The sequence below is a fragment of the Littorina saxatilis genome, linkage group LG12, assembly GCF_037325665.1.
Source record: "Littorina saxatilis isolate snail1 linkage group LG12, US_GU_Lsax_2.0, whole genome shotgun sequence".
Taxonomy (NCBI): domain Eukaryota; kingdom Metazoa; phylum Mollusca; class Gastropoda; order Littorinimorpha; family Littorinidae; genus Littorina; species Littorina saxatilis.
In genome coordinates this window covers 14,275,629-14,301,454 of record NC_090256.1, presented here as the reverse complement: position 1 = coordinate 14,301,454, position 25,826 = coordinate 14,275,629, and the positions used below count along the sequence as shown (strand labels likewise).

The following is a 25,826-nucleotide window of genomic DNA, read 5'->3' as shown; positions in this document are numbered from 1 at the left end:
TTTCCGTTCACCTGTTTGTCTAAGGTAATAACCCATCCAACCTTGTGTGCTATTATTTTATTGCATAACATCTTGTTAGGTGTGTATGTGTGTGTGTCTGCATGCACCTGTGCCTTTTAATGGTGTCAGTTCACTCAGAATTTGTCATTACTGAACCGTACAGTTGTACATTCCCTGCTGAAGTTTATAAGAGAGAAGGTGAAACATTTCACATACCGGGTATTTGCTTTTGTCTTAGTTAGAGTGCAAAAGATTTCATAAGATTAATGTCAAAACAAAACACCCAGCTGTTGTGCAAGCTAGCATAATACTCTTTATTAGTTATCACTTCTTCTCAGATATCTGATTGCGTTATCATTATAAGAATACATGACATAAGGCTTTACTCTGTGGATCAGCATGCAGTCATTAGCATTCACATACAAACAATAAACAACCATGAACAGTATGACGTAGGCTGTAAGTGCAATAGTACCAGTACCACACATGCCTTTATGGAATTATAATTTATTAGAACATTTAAATAAAATTATAAACAATTGTAAATTAAGAGAATGTCATAGCAATAAAATGAGAACAGACGCCATATCCACAGCCGGTTTGTTTCTTAAAAGGTGTACGTATAGTGAAGTGGTCAGGCAAATCGAGGAGTATCGAGAGAGAAAGAAAGATTTGGGGTGGCAAAGGGCCTTTGGAAGCTGCAGCTCAGAGTTACTTTGTATAAAGGATTAGGGGTTTCTTACAGACAAGAACATCATTTCACTGTAAAAAAAGGTTACATCCGATTTGCTCATCAAAAGAATAATCACAATTAATGCCACACACAGCTAAAGCATCTACCAACACTCAAGTCGCATTAACAGTAACATGTAAATTAAGGTGCATACAAGAGACTATAATAATAATAATAATAATAATAATAATAATAATAATAATAATAATAATAAAGAACACTTATGAATCGCCCCTTCTCGCCACAGCTCACAGCGATGTACAATAGCAAAAAACATCAGAGCACACACACACACACACACACACACACACACACACACACACACACACACACACACACACACACACACACACACACACACACACACACACACACACACACACACACACACACGCTTGAAATACAGTTAAATCAGTTAAATTAAGCTTCTATCCCCTCATAACCATCGTGGTCTAGAACCTTATCCCCACAATATATGCATACAGTCCAAAAGCAAAATGGTATTGTATAGTCAGTACAGTTGTTCTGGAGAAAAAAAAGGACTAGTACCACAAGTCTCAATCCTGGGAAAATAAACACAACCTGTGTGAGGATGCCCAGTTTTACACAGTCATGTCACTCACAAAATGACATCACCGTGGTGATCTTATGTCCCACTAAAAATACCACGTCTCCTGTTTCAATAACAAACATAGTATCCAATAATTATATCCAAAACATTCAACAACAAAAACAACAAATCTCCAGCAGGACAACCAGAACTGTTCCATGGTTTCAACAACTGATTTGATTATAGTTTCTTGTTATAAGAAATTTGATTAACAATCTTACACCATCCATGCAAACTCACACTCACTACTTTGAGGTAAACCAAGAAATACTCCGGGCATTTGGAGTTAATTAATACTCTCTTCATACACATTTACGCACATCTTATTTAGCGAAACCATCTTGAATTCTCAGCAGTTGTACATTGAATACATTTCTTGCTCAATTGCACATTACACACTGTATACTGATATTTCAGAGTCTATCTAGCTCTGTACTTTGACTTAATTTACCAAGACAACTATAGTGTTCAGTTGTGTTACAGTGTGTAAATTGGTATTGATCTGACTACACTCATTTCCTTTCCAGATTGTCGTCATTCACAACTCCACTGTCCCATCACATTGAATCATGGCCCTGCAGTACACACACAATTTTGATTAAAAAAACAAAACAAGCAGAATGAACAAGTATACCTTTGTGATAAAGAATCCTTTTATCTTTCTCTGTCTCACACAAATACACACACACACAAATCACAAGCATGCAAACAAACACACACACACACACACACACACACACACACACACACACACACACACACACACACACACACACACATATCCTGTATCTCTCCCACTCACCCACCCCTCTACCCCGCAAAGTAAAAGAAAAAAACACAAACGTCAGCAAAGCAGCTTAGAAGATATCAAAGAGAGATGTTGATTCAAAGCATAACACACCTGCTGCAAAACGTGCAGTAAACTGGAGGGGTCGGGCTTGGTCGCCATACCTGTGAGAGGGTACCCCCGACTGAGGATGGCTTCCTTCGTTGTAGGGCCCAATGCATACACCTGTGGACAAATACAGGTACATGTATACCTACCACAAAAAGTAACACTACCAATATCACAGAACTAGTGTATTTATATAATAACAAGGATGTCGTTAGGCGTCGGACATCGGATATAGACCGATTAAAAGGCTCAAATGTCCGATTCACATAGCCGCATGGCGGTCAGATGTCCTATCGTTTTGAACTGAGCGCGGTCATTGTCCGATAAGAATTAACTCCATTCATTCGGACAGCGCGTTATTTGATCATTTTCCTTTCATGATAGAAATCTTCAAAAAGTGACCGAGCGATTTCGCGTACAGGTGCACTGAAGTTGTGCAGTGCATATCTTGCGTTTTCCGAACCGATTGCGGTATGAGCCATTTGCGTACACCCTGCTACAGCACACTAAAGTTAGGAGTACGGGAGACAACTCCAACTGACCAAGGCTTGCGTCTGCTTTAATTTGCTTTCGGTTGTAGATGAAGCGCACGGCACTGAATTATGCCACCGAAAAAACTAAAGCCTACCAAAGAATAGCAAAAGCTGAACACGTTTGGCGTTTGAACGGCATCGTGTGCTACATTAGCATGATTAGGGCCAAGAACAGGGGAAAACACGGCTAGCATCATTCTGAAAAATTACAGTGCCAATGACAGTGTCGCCGCTGAAACCTCCACAATCACGGAAAGTAAAGTTTCATCACTTGTAGATGGTGTCAGTACAGCAGGAAATTCACACAAACGGTCTTTACACCCCCGGTATAGGGGTGTGTATAGGATTCGGTCGATGTGTTTGTTTGTGTGTTTGTGTTCGCATATAGATCTCAGGAATGAAAGGACCGATCGTCACCAAACTTGGTGAACAGGTTCTATACATTCCTGAGACGGTCCTTACAAAAATTGGGACCAGTCAAACACACGGTTAGGGAGTTATTGGTGGATTAATATTCTACAAGGACTTATAGAGGGACATATTATTGGTCAAAGGGAAATAACCTTCTCAGTTGGTGGCAGTGAGAATGGTAAGGACGGGGGTGTTTTTCCTACCTCGGAGGAATTTCTTGTTTAATAAGGTTAACTATTCATGTTGACCCTGTTCAGTACTAGTTGGTTAGAATTTGACAGCAAAGAGACCATCTATATAGGCAAACTGTTTTGTCGAATCTGTCAAGAAAAAGCCCTGTCAGGAAATCATGCAGTGTGTGTGCTAATCAAAGTAAGAATGCTGAAGTTTTTGGTTGCTTTTTAGTTTGTTTCTTTTTTTGGGCGTGTCCTGTTTGAGACAAAAGTAAGAAAACAATATACGCACACAATGTTGGTGCATATACTGATATGTCTGTGTGCACACAATGTTGGTGCATATACTGATATGTCTGTGTGCACACAATGTTGGTGCATATACTGATATGTCTGTGTGTACACAATGTTGGTGCATATACTGATAAGTCTGTGTGCACACAATGTTGGTGCATATACTGATATGTCTGTGTGTACACAATGTTGGTGCATATACTGATATGTCTGTGTGCACACAATGTTGGTGCATATACTGATATGTCTGTGTGTACACAATGTTGGTGCATATACTGATATGTCTGTGTGTACACAATGTTGGTGCATATACTGATATGTCTGTGTGCACACAATGTTGGTGCATATACTGATATATGTCTGTGTGTACACAATGTTGGTGCATATACTGATATGTCTGTGTGCACACAATGTTGGTGCATATACTGATATGTCTGTGTGTACACAATGTTGGTGCATATACTGATATGTCTGTGTGCACACAATGTTGGTGCATATACTGATATGTCTGTGTGCACACAATGTTGGTGCACATACTGATATGTCTGTGTGTACACAATGTTGGTGCATATACTGATATGTCTGTGTGCACACAATGTTGGTGCATATTCTGATATGTCTGTGTGCACACAATGTTGGTGCATATTCTGATATGTCTGTGTGCACACAATGTTGGTGCATATTCTGATATGTCTGTGTGCACACAATGTTGGTGCATATTCTGATATGTCTGTGTGCACACAATGTTGGTGCATATACTGATATGTCTGTGTGCACACAATGTTGGTGCATATACTGATATGTCTGTGTGTACACAATGTTGGTGCATATACTGATATGTCTGTGTGCACACAATGTTGGTGCATATTCTGATATGTCTGTGTGCACACAATGTTGGTGCATATTCTGATATGTCTATGTGCACACAATGTTGGTGCATATACTGATATGTCTGTGTGCACACAATGTTGGTGCATATACTGATATATGTCTGTGTGTACACAATGTTGGTGCATATACTGATATGTCTGTGTGCACACAATGTTGGTGCATATACTGATATGTCTGTGTGCACACAATGTTGGTGCATATACTGATATGTCTGTGTGCACACAATGTTGGTGCATATACTGATATGTCTGTGTGCACACAAAATTTCTGAAAGCAATCAAATGTCCTATTGATGCCGAAGAGCTCAGGACATTTGTCCTATGCTTTACTTGCCTGGTACAAGTACAAGAGAAGAGATATTGAGGTATCAGGATTTGTGGCAACATCCCTGTAATAATTTATCATCATAATGAACATGGATTTCTTAGTTGCAGGACTTAGGGTGCACACCTGTCCAAACATATGCCATCAATAAAAACACATAAAAAAACTCTAACAACTTTTATCTGTTCAACATCTTGAGGATGAACGTCCGTTGTTAATTAATAGACGATGTTTGGATATATAACTGTCGTGTTTTGTATGGTTTGTGGAAGAGTGCAATCTCTTCCTTTTAGTGATACAATCTTTTCCACGTGACATTATAGGCCGGTCACTAGTGAGGGGTCTCTGAAACACGTGAACAAATAAGGAGCACTTGTAGAAAGCTTGCCTCACTAAAGCAAGGGTATTCACTCTTTCACAACCCATACAAACCTGACAGTTATTTCTTCAATTCGTCTATTTCAATGCTTCTTAAAATCTTAGGAGCCAGGAGCCTGGTTCTGCGTAACTCTCGCTAATACTGTTGTTGTCTATACGTAGAGCTCTTACTTCCCTTTGTTTTTTAGTATTGGAAAAATCAAATTTACGTCATGAAACTATCCCACCTTGAGTGACTTGAGAGGCAGTGTTCCCTCCTCAACTGCGGCCTGTGTAAACTGAACTCCCGACGGACTGAAGTACACCACACTATCAGGGGGTTCCTTCAGGAACAAACATTTCAAATCAAATTGACTTGATGATCTCAAGCAAGAGAACTTACATTGGTGGTGCATAGAACAATAAAGAAAAACGAAAAACTACAACATGAATAAACATTTAAATACATGTATTACCTCATAACATTTAGTATTGACTAAACATGTGTATGTTGTTTGGTTGGTGTGTGTGTGTGTATATATATATATATATATATATCCCATGACCTCCCTTCTTTGTCTCTGTAAATGTACTCCAGGTATATTTCTTGTATTTCCATTGTTCTCTTGTTACATCTATGATGTAACTATTGCACTCTTATAACACATAAAATAGAGGATAAATAAGGGTGCACGAAATACATCATAGCTGGCTCTACTTTCTGTCGTCCTTGACATTCCAAAATGCACATGTACCTATAGACCGGATGTGCAAGGGGTAACCACGCTTTTGAGAACTTGCGCGAGAGTCGTTCAGTGTTATAGCTGAGTTTTAGTCTCGACTTGCCGAGACTATCATCGTAGCGTCATAGATTTCATGACGTCTGTCGTCCATCGCGTCATATTAAGGGGACGTAATCTGTTATGTTTCCTTCTATTCGCTGTTCTATTTCTCTCTTGTGATCAACATGACAAGCCGTATGTGTTTGAGTGTGTGTGCTCGTGCTCTCAACTAAAACAAAAGTCAAACTAGCAATCGTTAAAAACCCAGTCCGTCCGACCAGCACTGCTATGTTCAGACTATGCTCATGTGAAGTTACAGCGTGCCCGGTACACACGCCCTTATCGGTACATCATCGACTACGAGTGTTCTCTGGACAAGCTGTTTAATGCATTTTGCGAGTATTTCTAGCTCTTCTGCGGTGCAGTAGGCCCTATAGACGATGAAGGTGTCCAAGATCTCAGGAGATGCGTGTGTAACCACTAGGTATTCAGTCAAATCCGTGTAAGAGGCTTTCAGCTGACGGGGACAACCAAGCCACCATTATGCACCGACTTGACATAGATCAACAGACGTGCCTTTAGAATAAGGTATGTGCAGAGGTGCCTCATCTGAACAGACAACTAAAGCTTGATGTTTCCGTCACACTTTGTCTTTTAGATCTTCATGGGATATACAGGTTACAACACTCGTGATTTTTTATATGGCTTGTATTTCAGTCAAGACCCAGCGGGAATATCAAAGGGACTCACTCGCCAGAGGCTCCCGAGTCCCTTGATATTCATTGACTGAAATACAAGCCATATAAAAAACCACTCGTGTTGTAACCTCTATATATGTGTGCGTGTGTGTGCGTGTCTGTGTGAGCGTCTGTGTGCTAGTGTGTGTGTGTGTGTGTGTGTTTGTGTGTGTGTGTGTGTGTTGGAAGGATGCTCTTGGTCTTGATACGCGCTCATGTGATATCTAATCATGATTTTTTTTATCATGCTGGTGTTTTTATACGCACTTTAATCTGAGGATATTTTATTGGTTCTAAGTTAAACTAAGAGGGTGAGAGAGAGAGAAAGAGTGTGTGTGTGTTAGTGTGTGTTACGTGTGTGCGTGCATGTGTGTGTGTGTGTGTGTGTGTGTGTGTCTTGAGAGATTGCTTTAGATAATATGTTTTAGTACAACTTTAAATTCTTAGTATATGTTTTAAGTGCAATTCTTAATTCTTAGCAAATGTGATGTATTTTATGTCTGTTATCGCCTGACACTGCACTGCGTGGCAATTTTCCTTGTTTTTATAAAGACAGTAAAAAGTTTGAGTCTTGAGTCTTGAACATCTCACTTGTATGCTCGCCATAACGATGCAACAGATTAGCATGATAAGCAGATACAAAGATCTTCCAGAGCATGTCAGCTTGCCATTCATAAAAAAGTAATGATTAAAAAATGAATGAATGGTAATGAAAATAAGGCCACATGCTTCTTTGGTTAATATTCACCAAACATACTGATATCACCCCACACAAAGTAATAATCACAAGAGACCGAGAAGATTTTTCATTAATTCATTTAGGATTTTAACCATGACCACCAAATCCTGATATAATCAAGCATTAGTAGGTTATCCCTGTTTATTAAAAACAAATTGCAGACAAAAAGCATTTTAAAATAAATGACTGACCTCGTGAGAGAATACTTGAGTGATATCTTCCATGATCGTATTGCCAGGAATTGTCTCGTAGGCAACAATTTCCTCCACTGGGCAGTCTGACAAAAAAAACCAAAACAATCACGCTAAAAACAAATAATTGTTTTATGCTCAACACAGTGAACAACTAAAACATGAGACTATAGATCTCATCTGTTTGTTTTGTACTAATCTACTCGAGTGTTGATAAAAAGTACAAATGAACTGTAAAGATCTCACAAACATTCATACAAAATCATTATAACTATAACACTTTATATAAAAGCCAATCCATCGGACAGTGAAACCCCTACTTTACGACACCCCCTAAAAAAAATAAAAAAATCAACAACTACAACCGCATGCTCGCACACACACACACACACACACACACACACACACACACACACACACACACACACACACACACACACACACACACACAAAACAACTGGTGTCTCATAATAATGAAGTGTTTTTGGTGTATTTGAAAACACTGAAGCTACGAAGACAGTTTTTCCATACCGCCCCTTTGCAGTCGTTCTAGCAATGTGTCTCTTCTCATTTTTGCTGATGGATACAGCAGTGGTTTTTGTTCATCTCTGCAAACTGAAACAAACGTTAAAAACAAAATGAAATTACAAAGTGAGAAAAAACATTAGTTTAAAAACAAACCAAAACCACTTGGGATAAAATGCATCTCGAAATGAACAGACACACTGAATAGAAAACATGCTAGAAACAGCATAGTTTAGCAGCAGTTTACCTGCGTTGAGAATGAACTCTGACAACCTCTCTGCATTGCCAGTCTCAGCTCCTTCAGGATTGAAGTGTACTTCTTTTGCTGTAACACACACACACACACACACACACACACACACACACACACACACACACACACACACACACCATAGACATTAAGTTAAGTTAGCTAATAGTCTCTGTAACTTTCATTATGCAGAAAAATAAAGAATGTAAAACAGGAAATGACACAATTAAAGAGCATTCAAAGAAAACAGATTACAGAAAAAAATTGACCAATATAAATAATTTATTCAGCTCAGGAAATGTGTACACTCTGCTGCATCCCTTTTAGCTCATTTTCCCCATTTAACAACATTTTTAAAGCTCAAAGGTCAATTAAATCTGCAGATTAGGACACTCGGTTATTTGTTGTTATAATGAATGGCCCTCAGAATGTTTTCTTTCCTTCAATCCTGTGGTGTCAATTCCATAGGCCACGTTCTGGTCGGAGACTGCTTTCACAACCAATAGTCAATACAGTGGAACTCCCCAACTTAAGACTCCCTTCCGTTTAAAACCCTGTTTTCTCAGATTTTTGGTTCATAACCTCTGTAAATTTACCTCCATTTTCAGATTTTCTTCTTTTATAACCTGATTTTCTATGGTTTTTGGAGGTCTTTAACTATAGGCCAACATCGGCGGGCAGCAGATGTGTAGGTATAGTTTCTTGTGCTGGCAACGCTAAATTTAGCTCTGTGGCATTCTATTATAACAAGGCTTGGTCTTCTGCATGGAGACAGATCTTCACTTCTAAAAGAGGGGTTCGACTGCACAATATTTCACTGCGAGTTCCTTACCAGCATCAGCTGTGGCCTGACCCACCACAAAACAGCGAAGACGGCAGCAGTCATGTTGCTGACTATCACCTGAAACCACCACAGAGCAAAGTCAGCAGCTAGAAAGCTTCTAAACCCTTTAAAGCAAAATGAAACTTAAGACTTAATACTGAAACTGTGCATTATTTACACGAAAAAGAAATGTCATAATCATAGAACCATGTGAGGCATAATTTTAGTAACGAGATGAAAAAGTCCATCTTAAGGCATGAAAAATCCACAATTTACAATAGCAACATCAATGACAACAACATCAATTGCAATTACGATCAAACAAGTTTTAAATTAACAGCATAGACCACCTCAATTCTAAAACACTGATTTATCTGAGTAATATTTAGTATTATTATACACTTCTCAATCAGTCAATGACAACAGTTCAGAAAGTGTGAAATCATTACACCCCTGTCAGTCTACACACACATTGGGGGAGTGATTTACCCTCTACAGCTTCTAATGCCATGGTAACGGCCTTGACAGCTCGCGGACTGGTGAAGATGATGCCAGCAAACTTCTCCGGGTGTTGTAGGGCCTCTGTCAGCTGCTCTTGGTTGATGTAGTTGAAAGAAAGCACTGGGACCAAGATCGCTCTAAAGCCAGCATTCTCCAAGATCTGGACACACACAAAGCAACTCTTACATGTAATGCTGGTGATTTAAGAGTAATTAAGACAATAATCTGATTTGTTCATGTTATCAGCATGCATCCTTTTTTCAGTTCCATTCCTAAACTTTCCCAAATAGTGTTTGCATTGAAACAACAATATAACACACACACACACACACACACTCATGCAAACCAAGCAAGCTATACACTAGTACAGGCTCTCAATGTGACTGTTATGTAACTGTGTCTAATTGACAACAAAAAAGTAACATGTTCTGCATTTACGTTACAATTAAAAATTGTGTTCTGTTGATTAAGCTTTTTCCTAATTTTCTTTATTCTATGATCGACAGAATCTTCTTTTGCTCAGAGCACATGTACTCGCACATCGCCAGACGCACACACGATGTCAATCACCTCCACAAAGCGATCCTCTTCTGATTCTGTTGGAGCTTTCAGAAGCAGCACGGTGCCCTTCCTATCACGTGCTTTCGCCATCGTACATCAGGAGCGTGTATCATCTGTGTAAATAAATGATGAATAATGTAAAAAATATAGCAGACCTGAAGAACTAAAATGTAAAAGACACCCTACATGTCCTGTTCAGTATCGATTTAATTTGTGATTATTAAGACATCGATCAAGTTGCCAACAGCAAGCCGTCCAGAACCACGACCTGGCACGCTCCAAACGGACAAGTACACAACCAGATCGACTACATACTGGCGCCGCAGCGGTTCAAGTCGAGCATCAACAAGGCCAACACAAGTCAAGAACGTTCCCTGGCGCGGACATTGGCAGTGACCACGACCTAGTGCTCACCAACATCAAGCTGAAGCTGAAGAACAGACGCACCGCCAAGAACCCTCGCATCAGATTCGACTTAGAGAAGTTGAACGACCCAGAGGTAGCAGAGGTGTTCCAAGCCCAGATAGGCGGGAAGTTTGCAGCCCTAACCACCCTAGACAGTGATGTGGACACACTCACCAACAACATCAGAGAAGTCCTGCTGTCATCGGCTGAAGAAGTTCTTGGGAGAGAGAGGAGGAAGAACAAGCCGTGGGTGACGAACGAGATCCTGGACCTCTGCGACAAAAGAAGAGAGCTGAGGCGTGACAAGTACACCAGTCAAGAATCCAGGGCAGAGTACCAGACCGCGAATAGGGAAGTGAGGAAGAAGATGAAGGAGGCGAAGGAGGAGTGGACTGAGGAGCAGTGCAACATCATCGACAAGGAGATGACCAAAGGCAGCAGTAAGCAGGCCTACAGCACCCTCAAGACCCTCACCAAGACCAGTCAGCCCAAGGCAAGTGTCATCGCAGACGCTGACGGGAACCTCCTGACCGAGAGTGCCGCAGTCCTGAGCAGGTGGACTGAGTACTGCAGCGACCTGTACAACTACCCGCTTCAACCAGACCCCAGTCTCCTACAGAGCAACCCCTGCCCTGAAGTGGACGACATGAGTCCACCAGTACTCAAGGCCGAGGTAGAGGAGGCAGTGCGAAGTCTGAAGGCAGGAAAGTCACCGGGAGTGGACAACGTCCCTTCTGAGCTGCTGAAGTACGGAGGGGAGGCAACGACTGCAGCACTGACGGCACTGTGCCAGAAGATCTGGGAGGAGAAGAAGTGGCCCGAGGAGTGGACCCAGTCTCTGGTCATCCCCCTACCGAAGAAGGGCAACCTCAAGCTGTGCCAGAACTATCGCACCATCAGCCTCATCAGCCACCCAAGCAAGGTCATGCTCCGCATCATCCTCAACCGTCTAAAGAGTAAGGCTGAGGAACTGCTGGCGGAAGAACAAGCGGGCTTTAGAGCTGGGCGGAGCACAGTGGAACAGATCTTCAACTGCAGGGTCACTATCGAGAAACATCTCCAACACCAACAGGAGCTCTTTCACAACTTCATCGACTTCAAGAAGGCGTTTGACCGAGTGTGGCACGACGGCCTCTGGCAGGTCCTACGAGGGTTCAACATTGAGGAAGGGCTGGTGCAAGTCATCCAAGAACTCTACGCGAACGCCAGCAGTGCAGTGCTCCTCGATGGACAGATAGGAGAGTTCTTCAGGACTTCAGGACTTCAGTAGGTGTCCGCCAGGGATGCCTACTCTCCCCTGTCCTGTTCAACCTCTTCCTGGAGCAGATTATGCAGGAGACCCTCTATGACCACCACACCTCCATCTCCATCGGCGGCAGACCCATCTCCAACCTGAGATTCGCTAACGACATAGACCTCATGGGTGGGAGCAACAGCGAGCTACAAGATCTCACCAACAGACTATCGGAGAGAGCAGGAGCGTACGGGATGGAGGTCAGCACGGAGAAGTCCAAGACGATGGTTAACAGCACGAACGACACCAGTGCAGTCATCACCATGAACGGCGAGAAGCTGGAAGAGGTCAGCAAGTTCAAGTACCTGGGAGCAACCCTGTCCAAGGACGGCACCAGTACCGCGGAGGTCCGCATCAGAATCGCCACGGCGACCTCAGCGATGGCCAGACTGAGCAGGTTGTGGACAAGCAACTCCATCAGCTTCTCCACCAAGTACAGGCTCTACAAGTCCCTCGTAGTCTCCATCCTCCTCTACGGCTGTGAAACCTGGACACTACTAGCCGAAACAGAACGAAAGATCCAAGCCTTCGAGTTCAAGTGCTTGCGCAGACTGCTGCGCATCTCATACTTGGAACACAAGACGAACGAGTACGTGCGGAACACAACAACGGCACTCGTGGGACCCCAGGAACCCCTCCTGGCAACTGTCAAACGACGCAAGCTTGTCTGGTTCGGTCACATCACCAGGCACGACTCCCTGTGCAAGACTATACTTCAGGGAACTCTGGAGGGTGGTCGTCGCCGTGGCCGACGGAGAAAGAGCTGGACAGACAATGTCAAGGAATGGACCTCGCTTCCCATGGATGAGCTGCTCACAACGGCCCAGAACAGACCCGAATGGAAGAGGACTGCTGTCTCGTCGTCCCTCATGACCCCCCCCCCCCCCCCCCCCGACGGCCAAATCGGTCAAGGGACTCCCCCCGCGGGTTTGGGGGAAGAATTTACCCGATGCTCCCCAGCATGTCGTAAGAGGCGACTAACGGATTCTGTTTCTACTTTTACCCTTGTCAAGTGTTTCTTGTATAGAATATAGTCAATTTTTGTCAAGATTTTAGTCAAGCAGTATGTAAGAAATGTTAAGTCCTTTGTACTGGAAACTTGCATTCTCCCAGTAAGGTAATATATTGTACTACGTTGCAAGCCCCTGGAGCAAATTTTTGATTAGTGCTTTTGTGAACAAGAAACAATTGACAAGTGGCTCTATCCCATCTCCCCCCTTTCCCCGTCGCGATATAACCTTCATGGTTGAAAACGACGTTAAACACCAAATAAAGAAAGAATGAAATGAAATGAATGAAGATTCTAATTTCTATCCTAAAGTTTTGCAGTCTTTTTTTTAAAAACTCGGCAATTTTCACAAATACGAAAGAGTGTGTGTCTTTTCTTTGTGGGTATTCATCCCCGATGAAATTAACCATTTATTCTATAAATCAAAAAAGGTACAGAAGTTTTCTGCTGCAGAGGTTGTCATAAAATCAAGTTCCCCTTTTTGTCCTTCTGGCTTTGCAGAAATGGATCTGAAGACGTTATACCTCCAAAATACAAACGAACTACAATCACCCTATAATCCAGTTGAACACCAATCACTGTCGCGTAAAAAGGCCATCAAACAAAGTCCGAATTTTATCCCAAACAGCTGTATGTCCGAACCGGCAGGTGTGTTTCACTTTGCTGAATAAAGGGGCATCACTCTCAAGCAGACGGAAAATATCTAAACTTCCGGTCCATGTGTGAGCCATGGCGTCGACATCAACAGCAGAAGATGACTGTGTTTCGTTCAATGAAATGGGCCTCGATGACAGAATCTTGAAAGTGAGTTTATCTTTAGGGTGAATAGTGGGATCATATTCCCGCAGACATTCAACTAGTCGGTCCAGCATTACGAAGAAGGACAGTTTGCCGTTTAACTGGTGGTGTTCAGTGGAAGTGAAAGTTGACTGTATCTGTAGGTTACGTCGCTAGCATCCAGATTGCTGGCTTTGGCGCGACGGGTGGGTGTGCGCAGCGACGTCGCTTATCGGCGGCTGGTAGTCAGCGCCGCCTTGAATGCCTCAATAGAGGCTGAGTGGACAACTGTGTTGTCCAGGTGATTCCACTCTATTGTGGATCGTGGGAAGAACGACTGCTTGTATTGTTCAGTGTTGCAGCGTGGTACAGCGAAACACCTGTTGTTATTTTTTATGTAATTGTCTATGGGGTTGCTACCAACGTAGTCTGCTGTTTGTCTTCTGGGTCGAATCATGCGGCCAGCACGTTGAGGGGTCAGGAATTTGTCTGGAGGCATTGCCGGCACCAGCCTGGCCAAATCATGTTACTGATAGTGATACGTGGTACTGATAGTGAAAATTGACAATACAAGCTCGTGTCATTTTAGAAACATGTCTATGTTTTCATAGTACCGTTACAAAAGCACAGCAACATAGAGAAGGGAAAACAATTGTGGAAGTATTAGTATTTCTATAGATTCAATAATAATACAAGCCTGTTTTCAATTTCATTCATGATCATGTCTTGATCTTGTCCACCCAGCTTTGTTTAGTTGAAACAATACTTGATAGCTCCCACAACTAACCCTTTACCACTGAACTTGTCCTCTACGGGTACTTTTTCAATGGCGGACGTCATATTGCCTGAAGTGAAGACTTTGTTAAGGGTGACAACTGACATGTTTGAAGAATTCCATGTTAAACATCATTATCAATATCAATATCAGCTGCATGATCGATATAAGCAGACTATATATATATATACATGTATATATATATATATATATATATATATATACCATGCTGTGGGAAGAGGATAATAAAATGAATAGAAAATTCTGAAATTCTTCTTAATCTTATGTCTGCTTGACTAATAGACACCTTATGTCTGCAGGCCATTGCCAAGCTAGGATGGACACAGCCTACACCCATCCAGGAGAAAGCCATTCCTTTGGCCCTAGAAGGAAAAGATGTGCTGGCGAGGGCTCGGACAGGGTCAGGCAAAACAGCTGCCTTCGCCATTCCTCTCGTGCAGAAACTGCTGCTAGCTAAACAGGTGGGGCTATCTGGGGATTTCAAGACTTTTTTTTAAATGATGTCATATAACAATTAGAATGATTACAAAGTGCGTGAAAGTAAGGTCACATGATTAATCTGTTAATCCACCATCTTAGTATTGTTCCTGAGACTTTCATATCGATGACAGAAGTTAAGTAATTAAAGTTCAAGTGGAATCCTGCGTATTGTATTGTGTTCAGTGTAGTGTCATCTGTATTCATGAAAGAGTGAACACATACAAAGACACGCAGCATTCAGCAATTTGTATTTTATCTAAGTAAATACATAATCAGATGTAGCAATACCTTGTACTATGATGAATGCCTATGCTGCCACTAGTTGTAATGCCACGGTTTTCTTTTGCAGAATGCCAGGGAACAAGAAGTGCGAGCAGTGGTTCTGACACCTTCCAAAGAGTTGTGTACACAGGCCTACAAGAAAATTTTGGTATGTAATCATTGTATTACACGAGCCACAAAACAGTTGCATAATATCAAAATCCTGCTCGAGGAATACTTGTTAGAACAAAATATATGTAGACATACCAAGTTACGTTTTTTTGCAAAACCTATGCTGATAACCACAAGGTTAGGTAATGCAGACAAACACTGGTAGTCCACATTTCACTATTTATGTATCAGTAGATGTCGTCGGTTGTAATGAATCAAAATGCTGTGTTGCATGGTCTGTGAAAAGAGTGATTCTAGCTTACTCAACTAGAGTCAAGGTACATGTTTTTGAACTAATCGACACCCAAGAAGAGCAAACCGTGTACATGATCACAAATAGCCTGGCATGATAATAATGAGGAAAACATATATTACACTTTTTAAAGACACTGTGATGGTTGATGTTGTGTGTCTTGTTGAACAGGAGGTGAGCAGCTGTTGCAGTCGAGAAATCAAATGTGTGGATGTTTCCCCTCAGGCTTCTCTTGATTCACAGAGGTAAGGCCTATAAAAAAAAGGTGTGGTTACGGTAACCCGACCTACCTTATTTTTAGGGGCCGACCCTATAACTATTTATTACATTTGTCAAAACAAAACAAAAACCCAAGAAAACGAGTGCAGAAAACGCAATGAAAGCGAAAGCGCTCGAGTCGCACACTTATTTCCCTGTCAAGTAGGTTTAATTTGTACACATTAGAAAAAAAAGTTTAAAAAAAAAGTGATTGCCAACCTTCGTACCCTATTTTTGGGGGCTATGTTACCTTCACCACACCTATTTTTTTTTTGGCCTAAGCTTTTGACCATAATTGTAAAACTTACTGCATGAGAGCCTTGTTGATTGGATAACAAGCATGTGTTTTACAGTTTAAAATCAAAGATTCAAACTATGTTAAAAGACGAACATTAGGTCATTTTAATGATGCCACACATATAAATCGAGCTGTACATTCCTAGAAAGATATTTATGTCATTCTCTACAGGTTCAGTGTTTGTTCATGTATGATCGTTTAAAAAAATTATTATCACTGTCAGCGTTTTTTGTTATCAAATATGAATTATTTTTTGATCAGGCCATTGCTAGCAGAGAAACCAGACATTGTTGTGGGTACGCCCAGTCGTATCCTGGCCCACGTCAGGGGAAGCAACTTGGAGCTGCACGCAGTACAGATGGTTGTGGTGGATGAGGCTGACCTTGTTTTCTCCTTTGGATACGAACAGGACGTCAAGAAACTCATTGAGTGAGTGTGTGGTTAGGGACTCACTATTCCAGCACAGTGGAACCCACCTTTCAATACCTTTTGAATAAAATCATGTTTCAAAAAGGAGAGAATCTGAAAAAGGGGGTAGATTTACTGAGGTTATGAACAGAAAATCTGAGAAAACAGAGTCTTGAAAGGGAGGGAGCCTTAAATTGGGAGTACATTTACAGAGGTTATAAACAGAAAATCTGAGAAACAGGGACCTTGAAAGGGAGGGAGCCTTAAATTGGGAGTACATTTACAGAGGTTATGAACAGAAAATCTGAGAAACAGGGACCTTGAAAGGGAGGGAGCCTTAAATTGGGAGTACATTTACAGAGGTTATGAACAGAAAATCTGAGAAACAGGGACCTTGAAAGGGAGGGAGCCTTAAATTGGGAGTACATTTACAGAGGTTATGAACAGAAAATCTGAGAAACAGGGTCTTGAAAGGTAGGGAGCCTTAAATTGGGAGTACATTTACAGAGGTTATAAACAGAAAATCTGAGAAACAGGGTCTTGAAAGGGAGGGAGCTTTAAATTGGGAGTACATTTACAGAGGTTATAAACAGAAAATCTGAGAAACAGGGTCTTGAAAGGGAGGGAGCCTTAAATTGGGAGTACATTTACAGAGGTTATAAACAGAAAATCTGAGAAACAGGGCCTTGAAAGGGAGGGAGCCTTAAATTGGGAGTACATTTACAGAGGTTATAAACAAAAAATCTGAGAAACAGGGTCTTGAAAGGGAGGGAGCCTTAAATTGGGAGTACATTTACTGAGGTTATAAACAGAAAATCTGAGAAACAGGGACCTTGAAAGGGAGGGAGTCTTAAATTGGGAGTACATTTACAGAGGTTATAAACAGAAAATCTAAAAAAACAGGGTCTTGAAAGGACAGGAGTCTTTGATTGGAGGCCTTAAAAGGGGGTCTGTGTAAGATCCTGCATTGGAACATATATCGGTAATACATTCATAATACATTGAGGATTTGATAGTTTTGACTTGGTCAAGTCGTATCTGGTTGCTTTTTTGACTAGCCAGCAGATTACCTGTCCCTCCGGGATGTTGCGATACGATGATGATGCGTGTGTTGAGGGTTTGGTGGCTCAGTGGGTAGAGCACTGGACATGGGATCCTCGGGTCACAGGTTTGAATCCAGGCTGGGACGAACAGGAGGCAACCTTATGCAGGGGTGTTGTTACAAATTCAAACATATAGGACAAATGACCTGAGCTCTTCAGAATCAACAGGACATTTGACCGCTTTCAGAAATTCCAATAGGACATCATAATTTTGTGCAAAACATTGTCCTTGGAATGGCTTCAAAATCATGTGCACATACACATGCTTTAACACTCACACATATTAGTATGTTACAGTTAATCTGTGAAACCAGGGAATACGTGTATTAACTAGGTAATACATGAATTAACTGACGGAAAAAAACAGTTAATTCATGTATTACCTAAAATAGTTTAGTCAATACACGTATTCCCTGGTTTCACAGATTAACTGTTACATATATATACACCGAACATTGTTGCATACATTGTTTTATTAATTTAGTTCCAAATAGGACACAGACAAAAAGAAACAAACATCTAAAAAGCAACCAAAACCTAACGGCACTCTTTTTTTGATTGTCTCACAAACTGCATGATTTGACTAGAAAATGAAATACTGAGAAAAAAATAGAGTCCGTTTCTACACAGATTCGACAAAGCAGTATGGTCTCTTCAGTCATGAATAGTTAAAAGACCATTTCTGCAAATTTCCTGCTGTGCCGACACCATGTCCTGTACAAAAGACATAATTTCTCTTTTCGTGGTTGTGTCAGTTTCAGCGGCGACACTGTCATTGGCACTGTCATCTTCAAGAATGACGCTCGTCGCGTTTTCAGCTGTTTTTGACCCAAACGTTGCACAGGATGCCGTTGAAAAGCCAAAGGGCTTCAGCGTTTTGTTGATCTTTGGCAGGCCTACATTTTATTTCGGTGACATAATTCAATGTGCTTCGTCAAAATGTCTCAAACTGAAACCAAAAGTAGACGCAAGACTTATAGTCAGTTGGAGTTGTCTCCCGTACTCCTAACTTCAGTGTGCTGCAGACGGGTATATCGCAAACGGTTTGGAATTCCCGAAAACGCAAGATCAGTACTACACAACTTCAGTGCACCTGTACGCGAGAGTGCTCGGTCGCTTTTTGAAAATGTGTATCTTGAACGGAAAATATCGAATATCACGCTGTCCGAAGAATGGAGTTCTTATCGGACAATGACAGCGATCAGTTCAAAACGTTAGGACATCTGACCGCCATGCGGCTTTTTGAATCGGACATTTGAGCCTTTCAATCGGTCTATGTCCGATGTCCGACGCCTAACGACATCCCTGCTTATGTGATGCCTCAGAGGTGGTATTCATGTCCCACCACAAAATGTTCGAGTATAGTTTAGTCCATCACTAGGGCAGGGCCAGACAGACGAAAACAATCCTTGTGGAACAATAAATAGACACATTCTGTAAATAACTGTCGGGGTTAAATGGGTTGAGAAAGAGTGAGTTCCCTTGCATTTGCACAGACAAACATTGCCATGTGCTTCCTGTACATGTGTTTGAGACACGCCCTAATGCTAGTGACTATCCTGTAATGTCACGTCGGAAAGTTTCCCCACGTCACATTATTTTCACTTGTTTCAGGGATTTCCCCAGAATTTACCAAGCGTTTCTGATGAGTGCCACACTGACGGAGGACGTGAAAGCTCTCAAGAAGATGGTTCTGCACAACCCTGTGAGTTCCGCTTGAAGGCAGTAATGAGATTATCCGGATGCAAACATACACATATACTGCATATAGAAAGTGTGTGTGTGTGTGTCAGTATGAGTGGAGAGCATGATCTAGATACCGTAATAACTTTGGTTACTGAGAGCATGTGTGTGTCTGTGCGTGTGTGTGTCTGTGTGTGTGTGTGTGTGTCTGTGTCTGTGTGTGTGTGTGTGTGTGTGAGAAAATAATAACTGACAGGAGTATCTTAACCCTTCACTTTGTTCAAGCTGTCGTGAGAATATTTAAAGATTTTGCCATGTTAACATAAATAGATGCCTTCTGTACGCAAAAGGTGGTTAGAATTTACAAAGATGGGTATTTGTCTATAAGTATTGCCTATTTTAATTGACCAATTAAATAACATATTCTTACTCCGAATCACATTAGCATTGAGTCACCTGAGATGCTTATCACTGAAAAACGCTTACCCGGCTAAAAATTTTAAAGGGAAGCAACCCCATCACCAAAACGAAAGTGAAAGTAGCTTTGGTAATGGGCCAGCACACTGGGAGTTACCTCCCATACGGGTGTGTGCCACGTCACTTCCTCTAGGAACACGTGCCTATTCTCATACGTCTTTTTCACCTCGGAGAGGACGGTTCACTTTTTGACGCTCTGTGGCTGACCTTGTGTGTTTGAGTGACACCCGCCGGCCACGTTACCCAGCTTTTCTGCTCGCCTTGCCTACAGTTCGGTGAGCTCGTTCCCGTTTGTTGTTGGTTTTTTGCGCTGTTTTCGTTACTGTACGTTGTCCGTTTTTTGCGGACTTGTGTGTCAGTGACTTGCGTGTTTCGCCATTTTGTTGTGTGAGTTAGTTAGCTAGCTCGTATGACTTTGCTCGTAGCTCTGCGTGCCCCTTTCTGTTTTGGGCAAGTGTAGCTATAGTATTTTGTTGACGCGAAAGTGTGTGTGTTTACTGTGTTTTCAGTCGTTTAGACTTACGTTTCAGTAAATTTTTTCGCGTTGCCACGTGTTGTTGACTGGCGTGTCAGTGACTTGCGTGTTTCGCCATTTTGTTGTGTGAGTTAGTTTTCTAGCTCGTGTGACTTTGTTTGTAGCTCTACGTGCCTCTGTTTTTGTGGGGCAAGTTTAGCTATCGTATTTTGTCGACGCGAAAGAGTGTGTGTTTACTGTGTTTTCAGTCGTTTAGACTTACGTGTCAGTAATTTTTTCGCGTTGCCACGTGTTGTTGACTTGTGTGTCAGTTACTTGCGTGTTTCGCCATTTTGTTGTGTGAGTTAGTTTACTAGCTCGTGTGACTTTGTTTGTAGCTCTACGTGCCTCTGTTTTTGTTAGGCAAGTGTAGCTATCGTAATTTGTTGACGCGAAAGTGTGTGTGTTTACTGAGTTTTCAGTCGTTTAGACTTACGTTCAGTAAAATGTTTTCGTGTTGTTTACATGGATTTGACAGCATGTCTGATTCAGACAAGCGCTGTGGCAGTTTTACTTGTACAGACCAAGAACGTAGCACTTTGTTGTCTGTACCTATTTCGGCGCCTTGCGCTGTTACTACTTCTGCTATCTTTTGCGGCGCCTAGCGCTACTGTTACGTCTGCTCCGGTTCTCTACTACGGAGACTTCGTCCTCGTTGTTAGCACCTGTGCAGGGTGCGTTGGTTCCTTTCTGTTTTAGACACTGGTTCCTGAAATCCGCAGCTTGGTGCAGGCAGAGTTCCAGCGTTCCGTCGCCAGTTGTTTGGTGTTTCCGGCATCTGGCAGTGACGTCCGGGCGTTGGCTTCCGTGTCTTTGCCTTCCATTTCCGGTTTGGAGCAGCGTCCTCCCTCTTCAGCTGCGGCTGGTAAGCAGAGCTGGTCCGATAGCCCTCGTGAGGCGCCTGGACGTTCTCTCTCGGGAGACAGCTCTTTCGCTTCGGGTCACGACCGATACCATGCTGATCTTTCATTTCCGGCGATAACCTACGAGGCCCCGGATTTGATCGAACAGCGGCGGCAGTCGGTTTCGGCTGCCGCATTTCCGGCACTTGCCGGAAGTGATGATCCGTCCGCTCCGGCACGCTACGGCGGTCGCGGCAGGATGGAGTATTCACTGACTTCCGGTCCTTCCGGATCGCGAAGTCAACCAGTGCAGCCTTCGTTTCCGCATTGCGCGGTTCCGTCGGCTACACTACCGGCACTCGCCGGAAGTGATGATCCGTCCACGCAGGCACGCTACGGCGGCTGCGGCAGGATGGAGTATTCACTGACTTCCGGTCCTTCCGGATCACGAAGTCAACCAGTGCAGCCTTCACTTCCGCATTGCGCGGTTTCCTACGGCTACACTTCCGGTTTCGGCCGGACACGCTGCTTCCTCTTCTGGTGCTTCCTTCCGGATACCAGTGGGTGGATTCCAGCGTACGCCTTCCGGCCTGTTAGTGCCTAGGCTTGAGCAGGCATCACTCCACTCTGATGGGGGAGTGACGTCAGCTCATCCAGCTCCGGTTTTTCCGGATAGTCGTCCTGCCTACCCTTTACCTTCACAAGGTTCTGGGCTGCAGGATGATGTTCGTGCACAGGCATTTCCGGTTTCCGGTTTGCCAGGGCATGCTTCTGCTTCCGGAACTGGTGTTTTTGGTTTCAGTGCAGCCTTCGCTTCCGCATTGCGCGGTTCTGTCGGCTGCACTACCGGCACTCGCCGGAGGTGATGATCCGTCCACGCAGGCACGCTACGGCGGCTGCGGCAGTATGGAGTTTTCACTGACTTCCGGTCCTTCCGGATCACGAAGTCAACCAGTGCAGCCTTCAATTCCGCATTGCGCGGTTTCGTCGACTACACTTCCGGTTTCGGCCGGACACGCTGCTTCCTCTTCTGGTGCTTCCTTCCGGATTTCAGAGGGTGGATTCCAGCGTACGCCTTCCGGCCATTTAGTGCCTAGGCTTGAGCAGGCATCACTCCACTCGGATGGGGGAGTGACGTCAGCTCATCCAGCTCCGGTTTTTACGGATGGTCGTCCTGCCTACCCTTACCTTCACAAGGTTCTGGGTTGTAGGATAATGTTCGTGCACAGGCATTCCGGTTTCCGGTTTGCCAGGGCATGCTTCTGCTTCCGGAACTGGTGGTTTTGGTCATGGTTCCTTGTGTGACTATTCTGATGCTCCATCAGTGGTCAACGAGGAGTCTCGGGGCGTGTTTCCGTCGAAGCTCAAGTCTGTTCTTGACATCGCGGCGGAAGTAGCGTCTCGTTTTTTCCCCGAAGGGGTGGTGGCTGCGGACTCTTCCGCTCCGTTCGTTCCTTCGGCCATGGCGGACTTCCGGCCGGCACAGGAAGATGTTTCTTCCTTCCGGTTTGCCGAGTCTCTGTCAGTGGCTTACCAACTTTCGCATTCGCTGGTTCGTCCAGCACATGCGGGGAGTGGTATTCGGCCAGTGCCTGTTCCGTTACTGCTTCTTTTTGGTCCAGTTCCGGAATCAGCTCAGCAGTGGGTGGCGTCGGCTTCTCAAGCCTCTTCCTTTGTGCCTACGGGCAATAGGAAGCTTAGCTTGCCCACTCAGAGCCAGAGCTGGCTGGCGTCTTTTGCACTCCCTAGGGCTACCCTTCCGGTTCCCCGGGAATTGCTGCCTCTTCTGGCTAAACCGATCAAGCATGATCTGGTTCTGCCGGTTTCTGAGGCTTCCCTCCTCTCTGCTGAGGAGGTTGGACGTCGGCAGATCGAACTGTCCTCCGTTGCGGAGACTCTTGTTCGGACTCTGTATCGGGCATTGATCGATTCGCTGGTTCCTTTCACTCTCAGTGAAGAACAAAATGCGGACGATGTCTCTGCGCTTTTTACCGCCTTGGCCAAGGTCAATGAGGAACAATTGCGTCTTTCCTCTCTACAGTACACCCAAGCGGTCCTCTGTAGGAGGGATCTCTTCCTCTCGCAGTCCCAGGTCACGGAGCTGGCTACTAGGGAGACCTTGAGAGTCTCCCCGGTCTCAGAGGAATCTCGCTTCTGTTCTCTGGCAATGGATGCCAGACAGAAGGAGATTCAGTCGAACAAGGACAGTCAGTTCCTCGACTTCACTCTGCAGGGGGTGAAACAGTCTAAGCCTTCTAAGCAAAAGCAGGCTCAGACATTGTCGAACCTCAAGCCAGCTCAGAAGCGGCAGGCTCTGCCGGTCGCTCGTGGCAGGAAGAAGAGGACGGCATCGGGGAGGGGGTGTGGCGGCTCTGGGAGTAAGCCACACCCCCAATGAAGCGCTCCCGATCTCACCCCCCTCCCGCCTTCCACCTTGGTGATGGCGGGAGGCTCCTCCCGTGCGCTTTCTCGTTGGATGTCGGTAGTAGACAGCCAATGGATTGTGGGAGTGGTGAGATCGGGCTTCCGCCTGCTCTGGCGGGAGGAAAAGGCGCCTCTTACCCGAGTGCCACCGCGGTTCAAGCCCATCTTCTCGCAGGAAGCATGTTCCGTCTTGCAGTCGGAAATTGCCTCCCTGGAGCAGAAGGGCGCGGTGGAGAGAGTTCGGGTTCATAGCTCCCTGGGATTTAAGGGCGTCTTTTCGCCGTTCCCAAAGCGTCAGGAGGACGGCGTCCCGTGTTGGATTTATCTCTCCTCAACACTTTCTTGAGTGAGATAAAAGTCAAGATGGAGACGCCAGCCTCGGTCCGAGACTCTCTCCGCCCAGGAGACTGGGTGACCTCGATCGATCTCACGAACGCATACTTTCATTCTTATGCATCCGGCCGACCGGAAATGGCTTTGTTTCCGGTGGGGAGATCAGATCTACCAGTTTCGCGCACTCCCTTTCGGGCTGTCCCTCGCACCATGGATTTTCACCATGGTGGTGAGACAGGTCTGTGCACTGGTGAGGTCCTAGGGTATCCGCCTGCGGGCTTATCTGGACGACTGATTCATCATGAACCAGTCCCAGAGCGGCTGTTCGCAAGATACCCTGATGGTTCTTCGAGAATCCAACTTGTTGGGGTTCTCATCAACCAGGGAAAGTCGGAGCTGACCCCGTCACAGACATTCACTTATCTGGGGATGTCTTTCGACACGGTCGCGTGGACTATCCAGCCTTCTCAGAGAAGGGTGGACAAGCTCCAAGCTCAGATTTGCTCCACTTTGCCTCTCCTGATGGCTTCCATCCGTCTGGACTTGGTGGCTCGCTCGCATAGAGCGTCCACCTCGTCAGTTTATGCTTCCCACTGGAAGGCATGGACTGCCTGGTGTTCAGCTACAGGGGTGAGTTCGGTGGCTCCGCGCTATATTCAGGTCGCCAACCGCCTCTCTTTCATGTCTTCGCAGGGCGCCTCAGGCTCCTCGTTGAGGGTCCGGCGCTTCGCTATCTCGGCGACTCTTAAGCAGATCGGTCGGTCTGTTCGAGTCGGGGGCGTTATAGCTGCAGTCATTAAAAGGGCTGCTCTTAAGGAAGCGAAAGCTCGTTTGCCCGCTCCCAAGTGGGACTTGTTTTTAATCCTGGAATTCCTACGTTCTGCGGATTTTGAGCCTTTGAGCGAGGCCATTCTGTTCAATGTCACTCGCAAAGCGCTGGTTCTTCTTTTGTTGGCAACGGCCCGACGGGGTAGCGAGGTCCACGCCCTGTCGGGTCAGCCTGGAGATATCTCCTTTTAGTCGGACGGTTCCGCATCTTTGCGTTTCCGGCCCGATTTCCTGGCCAAGAATCAGTTTCCGCAGGGTTCGTACAGAGTCCTTGAACCCTGGAAAACTCCTTGAAAATTAGAAAACCTTTTCCAGGCCTTGAAAAGTGCTTGAAAATAGAGTTTTGTTAAATAGTCATTGAAAAGTGCTTGATTTTTCCAAATTGTTGCCTATACATTTCGTCAGCAGCTTGTCTTATTTAAAAAAAAAATGCAACCCCCTTTTTTTTCGTCAAATACAGTACACACATTTTGGGAGAATAAAAGATCGATTGAAAACGAAAGCAGACGAACTAACTATTACTAGTCACCCGTAGTTGCTTCCCTTCCTGGAAGTTGGCAAGGGAAACAACTACGGAGAACCCTTGTGGCACAGAGGCATGTGACAGACCACATTGCAAAAGTAGGTGGAGCTGAGAAAGTGATGTTGTCTAAAAAGCTACTCTACAATGCTGCTAGTGCTCGGCAAAGGTACTTGGAGGCAGAGAAAGAGAAGAAGAAGAACGAGACACATGTGCAAAAAAGAAAGGCTGACATGGATGAGATTCAGACTCTCCAAGCAAAGAAAAGAAAGATCGAAGATTGTGCGGCTGACCTGCTCAAAAGCGCAGATGCTTTTGCAGAAAAGGCTGAACACACGCAGAACTTCAACTTCATAGCAAAG

At 44.1% G+C, this 25,826-nt stretch overlaps 2 protein-coding genes across 3 annotated transcripts in view; one reads left to right on the top strand and one right to left on the bottom strand.

Annotated features, from left to right (window-relative positions):
* Positions 1-288: 288 nt before the first annotated feature.
* LOC138981309 (uroporphyrinogen-III synthase-like) lies at positions 289-13,717 on the bottom strand. Of its 2 annotated transcripts, none has more exons than XM_070354173.1 (10): positions 13,591-13,717; positions 10,340-10,443; positions 9,740-9,929; positions 9,278-9,346; positions 8,443-8,520; positions 8,202-8,285; positions 7,671-7,756; positions 5,470-5,565; positions 2,245-2,355; positions 289-1,918 (listed from the first exon to the last, which is right to left on the bottom strand). In XM_070354173.1, the coding sequence occupies exons 2-10, from the start codon at positions 10,418-10,420 to the stop codon at positions 1,901-1,903; spliced, it is 813 nt and encodes a 270-aa protein (XP_070210274.1). In that variant the 5' UTR covers positions 10,421-10,443; positions 13,591-13,717; the 3' UTR covers positions 289-1,900. The 2 variants fall into 2 exon arrangements, with proteins under 2 accessions (XP_070210274.1, XP_070210276.1); XM_070354175.1 differs by having other exon boundaries at positions 9,758-9,929.
* Positions 13,692-25,826, top strand: part of LOC138981308 (probable ATP-dependent RNA helicase DDX56) — a 27,310-nt gene continuing 15,175 nt past the window's right edge. The window contains exons 1-6 of the mRNA XM_070354172.1: positions 13,692-13,842; positions 14,911-15,072; positions 15,441-15,521; positions 15,948-16,021; positions 16,594-16,761; positions 19,458-19,548. Coding sequence (XP_070210273.1) covers positions 13,768-13,842; positions 14,911-15,072; positions 15,441-15,521; positions 15,948-16,021; positions 16,594-16,761; positions 19,458-19,548 — 651 coding nt within the window. The 5' untranslated portion in view covers positions 13,692-13,767. The remainder of the gene's footprint in view (positions 13,843-14,910; positions 15,073-15,440; positions 15,522-15,947; positions 16,022-16,593; positions 16,762-19,457; positions 19,549-25,826) is intronic.